General features: G+C 38.0%; 2 protein-coding genes across 6 annotated transcripts in view; one reads left to right on the plus strand and one right to left on the minus strand.

Moving 5' to 3' along the window:
• LOC131531454 (E3 ubiquitin-protein ligase RNF123) overlaps positions 1-18,383 on the minus strand; it is a 133,657-nt gene that overhangs the window by 47,278 nt on the left and 67,996 nt on the right. The gene's annotated exons all lie outside the window — the stretch shown is intronic.
• Positions 9-15,397, plus strand: amigo3 (adhesion molecule with Ig-like domain 3). Of its 3 annotated transcripts, XM_058762234.1 has the most exons (3): positions 11-1,082; positions 1,302-2,708; positions 11,715-15,397. In XM_058762234.1, the coding sequence occupies exons 2-3, from the start codon at positions 1,410-1,412 to the stop codon at positions 11,790-11,792; spliced, it is 1,377 nt and encodes a 458-aa protein (XP_058618217.1). In that variant the 5' UTR covers positions 11-1,082; positions 1,302-1,409; the 3' UTR covers positions 11,793-15,397. The 3 variants fall into 3 exon arrangements, with proteins under 3 accessions (XP_058618215.1, XP_058618216.1, XP_058618217.1); XM_058762232.1 differs by lacking the exon at positions 11,715-15,397 and having other exon boundaries at positions 9-1,082; positions 1,302-3,969; XM_058762233.1 differs by lacking the exon at positions 11,715-15,397 and having other exon boundaries at positions 9-1,082; positions 1,307-3,969.

Consider the following 18,383-nt stretch of genomic DNA (forward strand, 5'->3'; position numbering starts at 1 on the left):
CAGGTCAATGATATATTAAAGCTAGAGAGAGTAAACAAAAGCTGTGTAAGAGGTATCAGTAAAGGCAAATGCATAATTGGAGGATCACAAGGGATGGGAAAAAAACAGCACCACCAGGGGAGGCTCTGGCAAATACTTCCCTTTCATAATCTCCGACTTCGACCAATCAGCACTCAGAAGAACCCCCCTCCAGAGCGCCCCTCCTCCGAAACTCCATGCCTGTCTGTTTATAGAGCGCATAGAGAAGAGAAAGATAGAGAGAGAGAGAGAGACGGAGAGGAAGTGTAGTACACACTCAATCTCTGCGAGAGAGCGACAGAGAGGAAAAGGAGGAAGACCTGTAAAATTCAGAGAGCAAATCGGAGGAAAGAGAGAAAAAAAAAGGATGGATGCTGAGGAGGAAAAATGTTGATAAGAGACCAGGATCTAAAAGCGGTACCAAAAAGATCATGATCTTTCTTTGTGCTTAAATCTTTTCACCAGTTTCTCCAGATGCCACGTGGACACTGGAAGCTCAAAAGTCACCAAGAGTTAGTAGCCCTAGATGTCCTTTGTCATTTGAACAAAATGAGCAGACAAAATGTTATGTCTAAAATTTAAGGACTACTTTCTTCTGGTTCTGGAGCAACACTGACAAACAACTGCGCCATGTCTGTATCTTCTGGCTAAAACAAACATCAGATTGATTGTACTGTGGACTGTTTTTGTGGACCAGTGCACATGTGACACTTTGTGTGCCTGCTGTTTAGCTGAGGGCAAGATTATACTAACTGAACTGGACAGGATGCTGACTTTCTCAAAAACATCCTCCAGCCTGCGGCAGCGAGCTGACTCTTGATTTAAGACTTCTTCTGTTCCGTCTCAGATGTCAGGACTGCAAAACAACACCAACTGTTAAAAGGATGGTGCACAGAAGGCTGGGCTCAGCCTTGAGGACGGGACAAAAACAATTGCTTTCCCTTTCATGACTTGAATGACCAACTCTCTCTACTTGAGAATGGACTAAAAATCTGGGGCAGCATTCGAAATTCAAACAAGAGTTATGAGGCGGGATATTTGGAGTAACTGTTGGCAACCTTAAGGTAAAGATAATCTTATCGTCTTCAACTTCTAAGATTAGAATTTTGTAAGTTGTAAGCAAGTTGATTAAATAATAATAGTCAATAATAGCATTGATGCACTGTCATGCCTTGGGCTGACAGAACAGTGCCAAGTGGACAAATAATTATTGAGCAAGATATCCACTGTATTAAATAACCGATGTCTTCTTGTTCTCCTTGTCTTGCAATCCAATTTTTAAGGATAGAAACACCTAGCCAAGACGACAGCTTTGACTCAAACAGAGAGTGGACCTCTACCCCGGTGAAACTGGCTGCTCTGATTCCCAAGCAAAGCATCCTGACGGCACAATGCTGTGTGCTCAGGGTGTGGCCGCACCCCTAATGCTGAGCTCTTTTCTGCTGCAGCTAGTCAGAGCCAATCTCCCTTCTGGCTGCCTGATTGCATCCGATATCCTGAGCTGCACCAATCTTGGCCTCGACCAAGTCCCGGCAGAGTTGCCCGTAATGGTCGCAACTCTGGACTTCAATCACAACTGCTTAGAACGTCTTGAGGAGGGTTGCTTCGCTGGTCTGCCCAATCTTGACACAGTACGGTTAGCCCACAATCAGCTGAGCAGACTCACTCCTGGAACCTTCCGGAATACAAGCAACATACGCCATCTGGACCTTTCCTCCAATCAACTGAACATTATAGAAGAACACTACTTTCAAGAGTTAGTAGGAATCAAGGAGTTACTCCTTTACAACAACCACATAGTGAGGGTAGAAAGCAAAGCCCTGAGTGGTTTGAGCAACCTCCAAAAAGCCTACCTAAGCCATAACAGACTGACAGATTTCCCCTTCTTTTCTATTCAAGAACATGCCAATCTCACGACTCTGGATCTAAGTTCGAACCGTATGCCCAACCTTCCTGTCAAAGACATTGAAGCTCTAAAGGAAAATATACAGAAAGTGTTGTTCCTGCACAACAATAGCCTAATCTGTGACTGCTCCATGTACAGCCTGTTTAAACAATGGGAGTACAGAGGTTTTACCTCAGTGACAGATTTTTGGGAGGAGCATACGTGCTTGATTTACGGTGAGCAACGTGCCATGGTGCGTTTTCTCAAGCATGTACGATACTTTGAGAATTGCAAAATAAAACCTCCAGTGAAGAAAGTTAGTATGGAGGCATACGCTGGGGACTCAGTGATGTTAGATTGTATAACATCATTAAAGGGAAAGCATCTCAACTATTCGTGGGTATCCCATCGTTACGGATACATTGCTCCTCCTTTTAGTAACAATACACTGCGAATGTATTCAAATGGTTCTTTGGAAATCTTGGCACTACAGATAAACGACTCTGGGGTGTACTTGTGCATGGTTCAAAACCATCAAGAGTCAAGCAACGATTCTCTTGAAGTTAATGTAACCGTGCATATCCGCCGTCAAGAAGGGGAGCCCTTCAACACTGGCTTTACAACCCTTCTGGGCTGCGTTGTCAGCCTGATTTTGGTCCTTATGTACCTCTTCTTGACACCCTGTCGCTGCTGGTGTCGCAAACAGCCTCTACCAGCAACGCCGAACCTTGCGAACGAATGCAGTGCCCAGTCGTCTATCCTGACACCCACGCCACCTGCCACCACGGAGGGCCCCGGCCGCAAGGTCAGTAACAACAAGCATGTGGTCTTTCTGGAACCCATCAAGGAGGCACAGAATGGGAAGCTGCGGGCAGTACTGGCCCTTGAGTATCCCAAGCTGGCAGTAACACGGAGCGATGCTGACTCTGTCACTTCCGTCTTCTCAGATACCACTATTGTGCCATAGCGGCTGCTTACTGCCATCCCAATGACCTGCTCAAACGAGCATGTGGGTCCTTCAACGTGTCAGTCTGCAACTGCACAGCTACTCAGGACAGATCAGGGAGAGGGCTCTGCAAGCCCAAAGCAGAGAGCAGGACAGAGCAGATACAATCTGAGAAAAGAAAGATATAAAAACAAAAAGGCAAAAAGATGGAGCCAAGCACTCCCAAGAATCAGCTTTAAGGCTTGACTGAGCCACGACGGTATGAGAGGAACAAATTGGTTTGAAAATTCAAAATCTGAGAGGGGTAAAAAGCTTTCCCTTTACCACTGCTTGAGCCTTGATAGATTCATAGCTATGAATGCCTTGTCTAGAGCCTATAACCCAATGAATACTGCATAAACCCTACTCTACTCTAGAAATAGCATGAATGACATGAAGGAGAATGACAAGTGCATACTGAATTTCTAGTTTTTTATATACTAGAATATAACTAGAATGTTTTTTAGATGTCATTTGTATCCCTGTGTTTCAGATTGGCAATTCGGTGAGTAGTTAGCAGCAGTAATTCATTTTCAAGGGGTCATGCCCACTTTGCAAATGCAAGAGTTTGGGCAAGAGAAAATGCATCTATAAAAGTGGAGATTGTTGTTTTAAAGAAATCGACTTGCAGTTGTGCAAAGTGATGCTCCTAATCTATCCAAATGAATGTCTCACACAGAGGTCACATCTCATCCTTAGTATGATTATAAATTGAAATGGATGAATTTTAATGAAATGGAATCTGTGAAAAAGTACTTTTCCCCTCTCCCTAAGCATTCCATGTTTCCCCTTGCCACCCACCCCTCCCCTTCCACAAATCCCTACTTTGTCAGCTTCTTAATAAATCCTTTTGCTTCGACCCCAGAGGTAAATGTCTGCCTTCTTATTCTTAACTAAAGTCTTTATGGCAAAGGTGAACATTCAAACTACAGAATGTGTGTCCTAGCATTCCTACTTTTCTATTCCAGAATAAAATTTAAATGTGTGTGCAACTGTACGTAAGAACATATCATCAAAAGCTGCTGCCAATTAGATCATGACAGAAGTTGTGAGATATATCTGCGATCAAACCTAAATGTTTGTGAATGTCATGGCTGCTTTGGACAATAGCATACAAAAATGTCCATATTTGGTTGACAATGGCACGCAAAAGTTTTACTGACCAATGAAGTTGCAGCACAAACCACTAATACTCTTTTTATCTCTGGAACCTCAGGCCCAGACAAGGGTGAGATTCTGATTAATCAAGTTTGTGTGATGGTCTGGAGATATGCCGTGACCCACAAGTTAAAACATATGGGTAAAGTGAGATTTTACAATAATACATTACCCTTGAGCCGAAGCCCATCTTCCCCAGAATAACTGCATATTAATGAGTGTGTTCCATCCAAAACTGTACTGCTGTCACTAAAACCACAATCATCATTACCATCATCATCATCACCTCACTGTTTTGTGCCACAATTTTAACCATATCTGCATGGACACACATTTTGACATCCAAGGCATGCATAGTTTCCACCTAGGCTCTGGTGTAGAAGAGAGTGGGGTAAGATGTGCCACTTTTTATTTACAGGAATAGTTCACCTAAAAATGAAAATTCTGCCATCATTTACCCACCCTCACTTCATTCCAAATCTGTATGGCTTTCTTATGTGGAACAACAATGAAGATATTTTGAGAAATGATACCAACGGTACAAAGCAGTTAGGTTACCAAAATTCTTCAAACTATATTTTTTCAAGGTTTAGCAGAAAAAGAAAGTCACAAAGGTTTGGAACAAACTGAGGATGAGTAAATACTGTATAAGTAAATAAATTAAATCAGAAAAAAATAATCCACAATCCCATATTCTTAAGTATTTTAGTCTAGTTTGCTGCAAAATATTCACATTTTAATAAATAATACACTGTAATATCTCAAAACGTTTTTGTATACAACATTTTATATTGAGAGATGTAATATTCATAATATTTTAATATAGCAAACCATTTTTAATTAATAATATTTTTACATTTTTTAATGTTTTGTAACAACATTTTCTGGATTTAGGGTTAGGGTTAGGTTTTTTTTTTACCCTAAAGCATCAATGATTCATGGCTAATCTCTAGCTAGACAATTTGACAAGGTTTCATACAATGGGAATTTATATACATTTTAGGAATAAAACTAAATTTTCTAATATGCATTTCTTAAATCACCTGCATCTGACAGCCCATTTCTAAATAAATATTTACATGACCAAAAATCTACATAATTTGCCACACTGGCACATCTTACCCCACATTCCCTAACGCAAAAAAATTCAAAGACTTGGAATGTCTTACAATATCCAGATGCTCAAATATACCAGATTCCATAATCGTCACCACCCTGAATGCATGTTCTACTGGGCACGTGTCTTTTCAAGCTGTATAAAGCTCCTGTTAAAGGGACTTTATGCAGCGGGGTGCAGTTGCTGCCTCTGAGCTGTGTGTGGTCCACCTCATTAGTGTTTTATTTATCACACAGGATCAATACTGTCAAAGAACAATGTCAAAACTGTGACAGAAACCTCATATGAGACTGGGGCTAACTGAAACCCAAGGTTTGTGTGTAAGAGGGCTTTTTCGATATCAGATTCATGTACATGCGTGTGTACTGTAAATAGTCCATCATTAGGAAAATAAGATTGCAAGACGATACCCATACAATACATAGTGTATTACTAAAATCTTACATTTATGATGAATCTATGTTAACAGTGATAATGATATGTAAAGTAGCATAAAAAAAGGCACGCAATATAATCTAAAACACAATATTCTTTCTATAAGTTTTCACCACACATATTCACAGTATGGACTTATCAACCAAAAGCCAAGACATCATTCTATATTGCAGGTGAATGCGTAAAGGGAAATCCTATTGTCATAACATCTGCTGAGCTGTAATGCTAGTCTAAAAATGTTCTTCCTCGTGCACCATACTGAGCTTCAGATGTCTGTGTGGGAAGACCAATATGGGCTTTTGTTTGAGCCTCGAGCATTAAAGGGTTCCATAATATTTTCTCTTTACCATTGCTGCTATATGATACGTAGTTTATTGGTCCACATTGGCACATGTTGGAAACAGACTATATCTTGATACAATATAAAAGGTTTTTAGTAAAAAGTCCTTTTACACCAAATTAAAATTTTAAGAAGTAAATGAACACAAAATTGTAAAATGAAACAAAATAAATGCATGGGATTATGCAAAGATGTTTAACTGTATAAATAAGTTAAGGTGCAAAACATCTTTAATGCACACAAAGTGAAGGGAAGTCCATAAAGCATAGGGTAATTTTAGTGTATATATATATATATATATATATATATATATATATATATATATATATATATAGTGCATTTGGCATTATATAATTTTGCTTCTGTTAGTCGCATTGCACTTGGTGCAAACTGTCTATCACAGCTTAGTTATAAAGTAAAAATTGATCTTTTCTTTTTAATACACTTCTTTCAGACAATTTATTGCAGAAAGGCCTTAATCAGCACTACACTGAAAATAAACACTGGTTTAGTCTCTCATAATGCAGTCACATCAGCTCCTGGCTTTTCTGCAAGATTTCCACCATTAAAGCTCAGCAGGACAAATCCAACAGTTTTACCCAACAGCCTGTGAACATATAAATGAGGAATGTGTAATTGATTAGCTTGACTCTATTCCTGGACGCTTTAAGCGGAACTGGAAGCGTAATAAAAAAATGCATTTGAGAGAATGAAACAGCTTATATAACTACTGTGTCTGAGGTGTAACCTTAGCAATCATGACGAATGGCAAACCATCATCATAATCAAAAACAATTTACAAAAAATGCATTTGCGTTCTGCAATGCAAATACGTTTAAGGTATTTTACATTAAAAATAATGAATTTTATACAAATTCAGAAAATGATTGCTTTGGTTTAGGTTTGAAAAGCAGATCCCTGTGAAGAACGACAGATAAATGACCCTCCTTTACAACATCTTTCATTTCCTGCTGTTCTGGCCCATCCATTTCATAGGTATTTCATCACAGCACGACAACAGTCCTTCGATTACCAGCAAACAAATTTAAAGCGCTCATCAATCAAGAATATTTACAGTTCTGATGAACCTTGCAAGCACACCAGACCAATAAAGAGCCGAGATTGGCCTCCTACAAACACTGTCTGGACAGATTTAGGTGTAATCTACATCTGAGATGAATCCGTCACTGCGGTTGTTCTTTCATTCTGGGAACTGCGAGGGTGAAAGTAAAGCTGTGATTAACTCTACCTTAAGAAAACAAGCAGTTTTGTTGCAGTGTGTTTTCTCCCCCTTGTTCTGTTAGCATATTACACAGTTTAAAAAAAAAAATAAAAAAAATATTGAAAACATTAAAATACCAATTAAACCCCATTCATAAAATATGCATCAAATATATAATACATAATTTAGAGCCACCTCACTTAAACATTGCCGTTTCATTGTGCATCTTTTTTTTCTATTAGTTGCACAGTGAAGATGTGGTTAAATTAGTGATTTTTTTTTTTTTTTGTTAAATGAGAAAATCACTTTCAAATCAAACAGCTTTATGTTGGTCAAAATAGCAAATACTATGTTGCAATTCCTACTGAAATGACTGGATTTGGCCCGTGAAAATTTGCAATGGTAAACGATGGTAAATGTGACCGTAGCTTTACAAGAACAACATACTTTCAAATGAGTTAAAGTAAAATTTATATACAGCCAATATAGTCATATTCTATGGAACACAAAACGAGATGTTTAGCAGAATGTTTATGCTGCTCTTAGGCATATGACAAAAGTAAAAAAAGAGGGAAAAAATACCATAAATATCTTAAAATAGGTCCATCCAACTTGTGTACTATACTAAGTATTTTAAAACCATATAATAGGCTGAAATTTAAGCTCTTATTTACTGAAAATCTTGCTTGACTTCCATTATCACAAAAGAAAGAGAGAAAGAAAGAAAGAAATAAAGCTTAATAGAATCGTGTCTTCTTAATGGGAGATTGGAATTACGTCCTTGGCCTAGATTCATTTAAATTGAAAATCAAACCACATTGGAGAATGTGGAAAGTACTGGGCGTCAGGGACCAGGTCAAAGTAACACCAAGGTCAGCCTTCTCAAATGCACATTACTATTGAAACACATACACATACAATGAAATGAACCATTACGATTCTCACAGAAAACTGCAGAATAATTTGGCACCAGCAATAAAAATTGCAATACAGCGAAACAGGGACTGGCCAGTGTTTGTAGTATTTTTTTTCATCTTCTTAAGCATTTAAACTGGTTTAGCTCTGGGTATCGATAGCGCTATCATTAAGGACTTCCCCTGTTAGATGTGTGTGCGAGCATATCCTTTTTCACTCTCTAAACCTAACAGGATGTTTAGACATGAACTCTGAGCCTGGAGTCCGCTTAAGTTAATTAGCAGGCATTGTTAATGAGCACTCTGAGTCTGCAGTTAGCCGCTCCACTGGTATTTGATGAAGCTGTCCAGAGCATGCTTATGATGACTTACTGCTATTAGCGCTGTACAGAGCAGACAACCAATTAAACATCATGTTCAAAGACTTTCACCATATTAGTACAGATATCACAATGGAAAGTAAATCTCATGAGAGACAAAATATTATAAACATCTGATGAATGATTCTGCAAAGATTCACGGAGCAGCACTGTAGCCAAACAGCACAACAGAAGCTTGGAAAAAACCTTTCTGATGCACTGCAGGCTGAGATTTCGTTCACAACAGGAAACTCGCTTCCACAGTGTTTTGAACAGAGAAACACCTCAGAAACATGTGCATGTCAGTTCAGTTTCACAGGGAAAGGGTGAGAAAGGAAGTCTACAGAATACAAGGTGGAACAGATGCACATGATTCTGGGTGGAATTATCAGGAAGCGAACAACAACAACAAAAACAGGTGCAATAAAGAATTTCGATGAGGCTTTTGAGTTCATAGTACTATGAAAATTATGGAAGGTAATTACAACTTTTTCTCTCACAATTCTGCCTTTTTTCTTGCAATTGCAAGTTTACATCTCACAGTTCTGACTTTTATTCTCAGAATTGTGCGATATAACTCGCAACTGTGAGTTTATAAAGTCAGTATTAGGCGATATAAACTCGCAACTGCAAAAAACAAAAAAAACAAAAAAAAAACTGAATTGCGAGATTTAAACTCACAATTCTGAGAAAGCCAGAATCGAAAGATATAAACAATTCTTAGAAATAAAGTTGCAATTCTGAGAAAAAAAGTCAGAATTGGCAGATATAAACTCACAATTCTGACTTTTTATCAGAATTGAAAGTTTATATCTCACATTTATGACTTTTTTTCTCAGAATTGAAAGTTTATATCTTGCAATTCTGACTTAACATGCAATTGCGAGTTTATTTTTCACAATTTTGAGGGAAAAAGTTAGAATTGCGTGAAAAAGTCAGAATTGCGAGATACAAACTTGCAATTGTGAGAATAAAGAGAATTGTGAGATAACATGCAATTCTGACTTAACATGCAATTGCGAGTTTATTTTTCACAATTTTGAGGGAAAAAGTTAGAATTGCGTGAAAAAGTCAGAATTGCGGGATACAAACTCGCAATTGTGAGAAATGTGAGATAACTCACAATTATGACTTTTAAACTCGCAATTGCAAGTTTGTATCTCATAGTTCTGACTTTATAACTTGCAATTGAGAATTCATATCACAATTCTGAGAAAAAAAGTCAATATGAAAATTTTGGCTGATGGCTTTTTATATATTAAAATCGATAACCAATATATTGGACAACCAATCCTAGACCAAATACTAATTTCAGTGTGGTCATTTAAAACTAAATTAGGATTGTTTTGGGGGGTTGTTTTTATGACATACCCCCTTTTAAAACAGGACTTCATGAAATGGTTTGAAGAGAACTTTAATTACATTAAAACACCTTTTTTCCCTCCGAAAACACTTCGACTAGGGAGCAATTCTGCAAAGCGAGAGCTCCATTTGCCTGCTTTCGTAACGGCTGCACTAAGCCAGTATTTACGGATGGGGAACGTCGACCACCTGTGGTGTGGAGTCTCACAGAGCAGCGAATCATTGCAGAACACTGCCACCTCAGCCTATTACAAAAACACTCATTTATTATCACCATAACCGTCTAATAACACCCCACAGTGTCGAGATTACTTATTTTTAAGCACTACAGGGAAAAAGCAAAGCTAATATTCTGCACTTCCATGACTGCATGCGTCCATGAGTCACCGCAGAGCTTGTGAGAAGGTGACACTTGTTCTTGCAGCTTTGACAGGCTTGTAAACTGTGAGTTGAGTGATTCGAGGTTCAGAATTGAACAGTGAGTGAAAATCGCTGTGCCAAATAAAGGGTTCGGATTCCAGAGGAATTTATTCACCCATTTTCTTTCTGGCAGCAGCCCTGCCTGCTGTTCTTCCTCAATATTTTCCATAAAACATTATAACTAATGCTTCAAATCAATTCACCACCTCTATTCCATGATGTATATCGTATTTGGTCTATCATGGATATAAATGTCCAAAATTGTACCACTGGCTCAGTCTTGCTCTTTGATGTTGAATATGGGGAATAGGATAAGGTTCTTTACTGGCATTAATGGTTCCATGAAGAACCTTTAATATCTATGGAACCTTTTCATTAAACAAAATGTTCTTTATGGTGGAAAAAGGTCCTTTACACTAAGAAAAAATGGTTCTTTTAAGAAGGTTCTTTGAGGAACCAAAACTTGTCCATCTATAGCATCACTTCGAAAACCCTTTATTTTTAAGAGTTTAGATACACATTGAAAGCAAATGCTCACACGGACACTGGCCATCACACCTCAAAGGACGGTCATCTCGACACGGTTTCAAACGAGTGAGAAAGGCTCCGTCGTTCCTGCCAGAGCCGGTCAGATGGGCACAAATACACACATGCAAATGCATGACGGAGCGACAGGGATGTGATGCTTTGTGTTGAAATGTCCTTGGTGAGACAGATGCCAATGTAATGAGACATGGGATGAACTTTAAAGGAAAGTGCAATAAAGGATTTTCTTTCATCTGTGGAACACAGAAGAAGAAATTTTGTAGAAAGTCCAAGCTGCTCTTTTTAAAGAGACAAAGAGATTTTTGCAAAGTTGTAAAAGCAAAGATTATTGGAGTATGTTTTTAAAGAAAGGTACCATTTAATACTATTGCTAACTATTTCAGCCTTTCTACTTCAAATGTTTTAATGTTTAATTTAATGTGTTACTTGCAGTTTTTTTTTTTTTTTTGTAATTAAATATGATAGTTTTGTCTACAAAAAAAGACAGAAATGTAAGTATTTCACTAAAAAAAAAAAAAAAACATTGTTTACTTTTTAGGGAGTATGTTGTAGGGAGACAGTTTTACTTACAAAAACTTCTTTACAACAATTTTTTACTGCTTTTTACTATTGTAAGTTATACAATTATTTATAATATTTATTTTTAATCTAACAATAATTTACTGCAAGGTTCTCTATATACAAAAGTCACATTCACTGGAAAACAGGAGCATGAACATTCTCCTAAAATTATCTTTTGTGTTCAACAAAGGAAGCCATATGGATTTTTCATTCTTAGGTGAACTATTGTTTTAATAATTGCACAAATCCACAAAGAGAAATCCCATCGTCAGGCTTTCTGTAGAACGTATCAAATGTCAGAGGCACAATATTGAGAAAATCCTGAATAGATTGCTTGTCCCTGTTTTTCACTCTCCATTCTGATTCTCTCGTCTTTCTATTCTTCTCTTAAGATGTGTCAATCCAGACCAGCGGTCACACAGCAGCCTCTTGCTCCTGACATATGGACCACTCATGCATTTCCACAATAATCTCTGCAGATAAGATGACAAACACACCTCGGGCCGTAACCTCCTTTTCACTGCAAGAAGCCATACAACTTCACAGTCTCACAATAATATTTCTTTGTAATTCACCAGACTTTTCCTGAAAACACTGCCCACGCACTGTGTATCAGCAAGGGAACGAAAACAATGGTGATAATTCAATGAAAGACAATGATGTTTACAACTTCTGGTTGGAAAATCATGTTTGTAAATGCCACATCAATCTTTCCTTATTTCCTGTTTAAAGCAATAATGAATGAGACCGATGTAGACTAAATGACAAAATATGAATCCCTCCCTCTGCCTGGAATGCTAAAATGGTATTCTGACTGTGAATGTGATTTGTAATGATGCATTGTGGGAATGACATGACAGCATGGCACTGACTTAAGACTTGAAATAAGGCAAGGTGGGAAAAAAATAATAAATAAAATGTCTTAAATACAGAAAATCAAACCCACAGTTTGTCTTATTCAATATTTACATGCACAAGTCATTAAAGACTTTTGCATAGATATGAAAGGCCAGACTTTGATACCTGAAGACAAATTAAATAACAACAAAATGTGCAGCTAACAAGCTGTTTTCTTAGTATAGCGCTCAACCAGTGCTGCACAATATTAGAAAATAATATTGCTAAAATGCGTTTTTCTGTGATATAAAGTGTGAACTCTTTTACTTAAGTTTTCAATAGGTCATATCAGGGTTATTACAGTTAACTAAAACTAAAACCATGAAGTAAAAAATAAATCTAATATTTGAAACAAATGTTGACAACAAACATTTAATAAATACAGAAAATAACAGGTTTCCCTTATTTTAGCAAGTTAAGAAAGCAACATTGCTCACTTTAAATATGAATAAAAATTCTAATAGTATCTCAATGACACTTAAAATAACACAGGGCCACACTTTCACTATTTTGAACCATTCAATATGGTAAGAATAAGAATATACTGTAAAATCAAAAACAGAGTATTAAAATGTATAGTACAACAGTAAAACTTTTGATTTTCAGTGTCACACTGTAAATATCTGGTTAAGATATCCCCCACTCTTCATAACTTTAAATATCAAAATAACATAAATGAATAAGCATAATTAATGGATGAATGAATAATAATAGACAGATGAACCAAAGAATAAACTAATTAATTAATGAAAGAACAATATGGTGCCAACATATAGAATAAATAAGCAGATGTTACATTTACAACATAGGCTCTGCACAAAGAAAAGAATAACAATTTCTAAATATCTATTTTACACATTAAATTTTTGGCTGGTAAAACACTGGAAGCCAGTGGCAAAACTAGGTCACCACTCCCATCATAATCAATGAAGCTGTCCACACAACTACTAGTAGTGTAGACAACATCATTGATTCAAACGGCACTGATCTAGTTTTGTCACACTGCAATGCATCACTTGCTTTCACTAGAAACACTTCTGCATGAATCTGAGTACAAATGATGTGAAAGGCGCTGAAACTATCCTGAAGGATTTCTGAACCTGAGTCAGTGCACATACCTAATACGACGGCTGAAGATACTGCACTGCTCATGTCAAAGCTTTGATGTCTGACTCGATACTTGTCAGTTTGAGACTGTTTGAGGCTCAACACCAATAGCCTACCGTTTTTTTTCCCTCCTTCTTCTTTTCTGAATATATTTTATATTTCTTTTTCATATTTTTTTAATCTATTTTTAGATTAAAATTTTATTTTTGTGAAACATTATTACAATTTAAAATAACAGTTTTCTACTGCAGTATATTGTAAAAGGTAATTTATTCCTGTTATCAAAGCTGTATTTTCAGCATCATTACTCCAGTCTTCAGTGTCACTTGATCCTTCAGAAATAATTCTGATTTGATTCTCAAGAAACATTTATTATTATCAATGCTGAAAACAGTTTTCGCTACTTAATATTTTGTGGAAAATGTAATGCACCACTAAACAAAACAAAACAAAACAAAACACAACATAACAAAATAACAACAAAAAACAACACAACAAAACAAAACAAAACAAAATAACAAAACACAACATAAAAAAACAACACAACAACAAAACTAAACAACAAACAACACAAAATACAACAAAAATAAATAAATAAATAAATAAATGTATTCAGCAATGGCATGTTAAATTAACCAAAAATAATAGTAAAAACATTTATAATGTTGCAAAAGTTGTTTGATTAAAATAAATGCTGTTCTTTTCAACGTTCTGTTTATAAAAGGGTCCTAAAATATATGTAAGGGTTTCCACAGAAGTATTAAGAAGCAAAGTGTTTTAAACATTAATAATAAGAACCATTATTAGTAACTGAGCAATAATCGGCATATTAGAATGATTTTTAAAGGACCATGTGACATTTACAGTAAAGAGATATTTATATATAGAGTACATTAAATTTGATAACAAACATTTATATATAAAATGTAAAATCTATATATTAAATTTGAATAAAAATTCAATAATATGTGTTGTTTTAATGCATGAATTAATAATAAGATGAAGAAAATAATGAATAGTAAATGAAGATGTTCAAATTCAGAGGCAGAGCGTGAGGTTGAATGTGAAGCAGGGTGTGTATCAGGGAGGGTCGATGTGGCTGCAGATGTCTCAAGTCGCACAATCATCCGGCACTAAAGAAGAGTGTTTGTGACAGCAGGAAGAATCAATGCTGATGAATTGTCACTACAGTACAGATCAATCCTGAAAACTGCATCAAACACGGTAAGAATTAACAACTGCGGCAGTCAAGAAAAATGACGTGGCCCAAATCCTCAGCTAAACCATCACAGCTATTTTATGACTTGCTGCCAGAGGCTTCAGAATGTAATAAAGCAAAACAGTAAGCTAAAACTCCTCACCTCAATTATAGCGGTCACAAAATAGTGTAAATAATCACATTTTATTTTAATCGGGAGTCATATTTTATCATTTATTTTTTATTTTTTAAATGGCTTTATGGATGACAGATTTGTTAGCAATGCAAAATTTCCAACGTCTGAAATTAACCGTGATATACGAGTCCATTTGAAATGTAATCAATGCTGAAGGATTGGATTGAAACCGTTAACATTAAAAGCTTTTCAGATGAATCAGTTGAGCCCAGCAGAACTTCTGAGCTCTGCGCCGTCAAACTGATGGGATTGTTTAAAGATCTGAAGCTGCTTTGAATTATGTGCTGGCTTTTGAGGAATTAATGTAAATGATCTTCTGAAAGCAGGAATATTAGGACCGACCGTTGTGACTCATATTCTGAAATAAAGTGAAGTCAGAAGCCGCTCATCACGCTGTTGGCATCATATCTAATAACATTTTAGGTTATAAATGGTGGCAACGTATTTATAGTTGACAAACTAATTAGCAATTTACTGCCTGAAAACTGTATGTTAACTCAAATAACAAGTAAGCTATTATTCCTTTTGTTAAAATGATCCATACAAAATATGAAATTAATTAATATGAAAGCAGCATAAATTAATGCAAATGTACTGAATGATTAGCATAGTAAACATTTCATTTACATAATAGAACTATTATCATAGCACATCAACAAAAAAAAAAAAAAAAAACATGGTGTAAACACTTTATGTTCAAAAAGTATGGATTTACCATGGTACAAAATATATATACAAAAAAAATAAATAAATAAATAAAAAACAACAAAAAAACAACAACATTGTATTATCATGGCAACAAACATGGTATAATTGTGTATGTTCATAAAGCATGTATTTACTATGGTTTTCGGATTACCATGTATAAAAACACTGTATTATCATGGTAAATCCAAAAAATAAATAAATAAATTGCATTACTATGGTATAAAAACACTGTATTATCATGGCAAATCCAAAAAATAAATAAATAAATTGCATTACTATGGTAACCCCCCCCCAAATATTGTATTACCATGGTTAATAAAAAAAAATATGGTATAATCAGTGTATATGTTCTAGCATGGATTTACTGTAGTACCATGTCGACAAACATTTTATTATCATGGTAAATCCCCAAAAAACATTGTATTAATATGGTAAATCCAAAAACATGGTATAATCACTGTATGTTGAAAAAGCATGAATTTACCGAGGTATAATGTTTTATCATGGTAAATCAAAAACATGGTATAACCACTGTATGTGTTCATAAAGCATGGATTTACCGTTGTATCATTTATAAAAAACACTGTTTTATCAAGGTAAATAATATATATATATATATATATATATATATATATATATATATATATATATATATATATATATATATATATATATATATATATAATCATGGTAAATACAAAAATATTGTATTAACATGGTAAATTCAAATAAACATGGTATAATCAGGGTATATGTGTCAGACTTTTGTCCCCGTGTCCCCGTGTTTCCACGTGTTCTCAGTGTTTATATGTCCTTATTTAGGTTTTCCTGTACCTGTCCCCATTCTGTTCATTTAGTGCCAGCCGTGTCTAATCTGTTTCCAGGTGTGTCTCGTTTTCCCCTTGTTAGTTCTGTCTATAGTGTGTTCTGCCCCTTGTTTGCTGTCCGCTGTTATACGTCATGTGCTCTGTGTGTGATTCCGGTCTACCCCGTGTTGGATGAATAAAGATTGTTCTAGTGAATTCTCCTGCGTCTCCACGTTCCTTGCTCCTCGTTCCTCGCTCCTCACAGTGCAAGTTGTGTCAGAACAGCGGAACCAAACCGAAAGCAAGTGGCACTCTCTCTCTCCCGTGGTTATTTTCAGTTTTGAAAGTTTTTTGTTTCCTGTTTTCTCTCCCGCGGCTATGGAAGTCACCACTCGTTTCCTCGCCCTATCCCGCAGAGATCTCCCCTTCTATGAGTACGCCGGGGAATTCTGCAGGCTCGCCGCAGGGATGGCGCTGGACGACGCGGCCATCAATCATCTGTTCTGACTCGGGGCCAATTACCATCTCCCCGTGGACCTCCCAGATACCACAGGACTGAGTTGGAGAGAAGGGATCTTCCGGTGTCTGGGAAGTGTCCGGGCCCGAGCCAGAACAAGCCCGCCGTCCGCAGGTAACTCAACGCCACCATCCACGGCTCTCTCAAGCCCTCCGTCCGCGGCAATCTCAAGCCCGCCGTCCGCAGCAATCTCAAGCCCGCGGCGTTCGCGACTCATGCAAGTCTGCCGTCGCGGCAATCTCAAGCCCGCCGCCCTTCCGGCTCACACAAGTCCGCCATTCGCGGGAAAATCCTGCGCCTCCAGAGCGCCCTCCAGTGCCAACTCCTCGACAGCGCCCTCAAGTGTCCACTCCTCCAGAGCAGCCTCAAGTGGCCTCTCGAGTCCCCTGACCCGCCATGGCCTCCCGAGTCCCCTGTCCCTTGAGGCCTCCAGAGCGCCCACCCCAACTCCCAAGGGATGTCATGTGCTCCGTGTGTGATTCTGGTCTACCCGTGTTGGATGAATAAAGATTGTTCTAGTGAATTCTCCTGCGTCTCCACGTTCCTTGCTCCTCGTTTCTCGCTCCTCACAGTGCAAGTCGTGTCAGAACAGCGGAACCAAACCGAAAGCAAGTGGCACTCTCTCTCTCCCGTGGTTATTTTCAGTTTTGAAAGTTTTTTGTTTCCTGTTTTCTCTCCCGCGGCTATGGAAGTCACCACTCGTTTCCTCGCCCTATCCCGCAGAGATCTCCCCTTCTATGAGTACGCCGGGGAATTCTGCAGGCTCGCCGCAGGGATGGCGCTGGACGACGCGGCCATCAATCATCTGTTCTGACTCGGGGCCAATTACCATCTCCCCGTGGACCTCCCAGATACCACAGGACTGAGTTGGAGAGAAGGGATCTTCCGGTGTCTGGGAAGTGTCCGGGCCCGAGCCAGAACAAGCCCGCCGTCCGCAGGTAACTCAACGCCACCATCCACGGCTCTCTCAAGCCCTCCGTCCGCGGCAATCTCAAGCCCGCCGTCCGCAGCAATCTCAAGCCCGCCGGCGTTCGCGACTCATGCAAGTCTGCCGTCCGCGGCAATCTCAAGCCCGCCGCCCTTCCCGGCTCACACAAGTCCGCCATTCGCGGGAAAATCCTGCGCCTCCAGAGCGCCCTCCAGTGCCAACTCCTCGACAGCGCCCTCAAGTGTCCACTCCTCCAGAGCAGCCTCAAGTGGCCTCTCGAGTCCCCTGACCCGCCATGGCCTCCCGAGTCCCCTGTCCCTTGAGGCCTCCAGAGCGCCCACCCCAACTCCCCAAGGGATGTCATGTGCTCCGTGTGTGATTCTGGTCTACCCCGTGTTGGATGAATAAAGATTGTTCTAGTGAATTCTCCTGCGTCTCCACGTTCCTTGCTCCTCGTTTCTCGCTCCTCACAGTGCAAGTCGTGACAATATGTTTATAAAGCATGGATTTACTGTGGTACGTGTACCATATATAAAAAACATTGTATTATCATGGTAAATCAAAAAAAAAAAAAAAGTATATTGTACATGAATCCAAAAAACATGGTATAATCATGTTCAAAAAGCATGAATTTAGCATGGTACAATGTCTAAAATCATTGTCTTATGGTAAATCCAAAAAGCATGGTACAATTATTGTATATG

This window comes from Onychostoma macrolepis, chromosome 22 (assembly GCF_012432095.1).
Source record: "Onychostoma macrolepis isolate SWU-2019 chromosome 22, ASM1243209v1, whole genome shotgun sequence".
Lineage (NCBI taxonomy): Eukaryota > Metazoa > Chordata > Actinopteri > Cypriniformes > Cyprinidae > Onychostoma > Onychostoma macrolepis.

Coding starts and splice junctions, on each gene's coding strand:
- amigo3 (XM_058762232.1), top strand. CDS start 1,410: ATGCTGTGTGCTCAGGGTGTGGCCGCACCCCTAATGCTGAGCTCTTTT.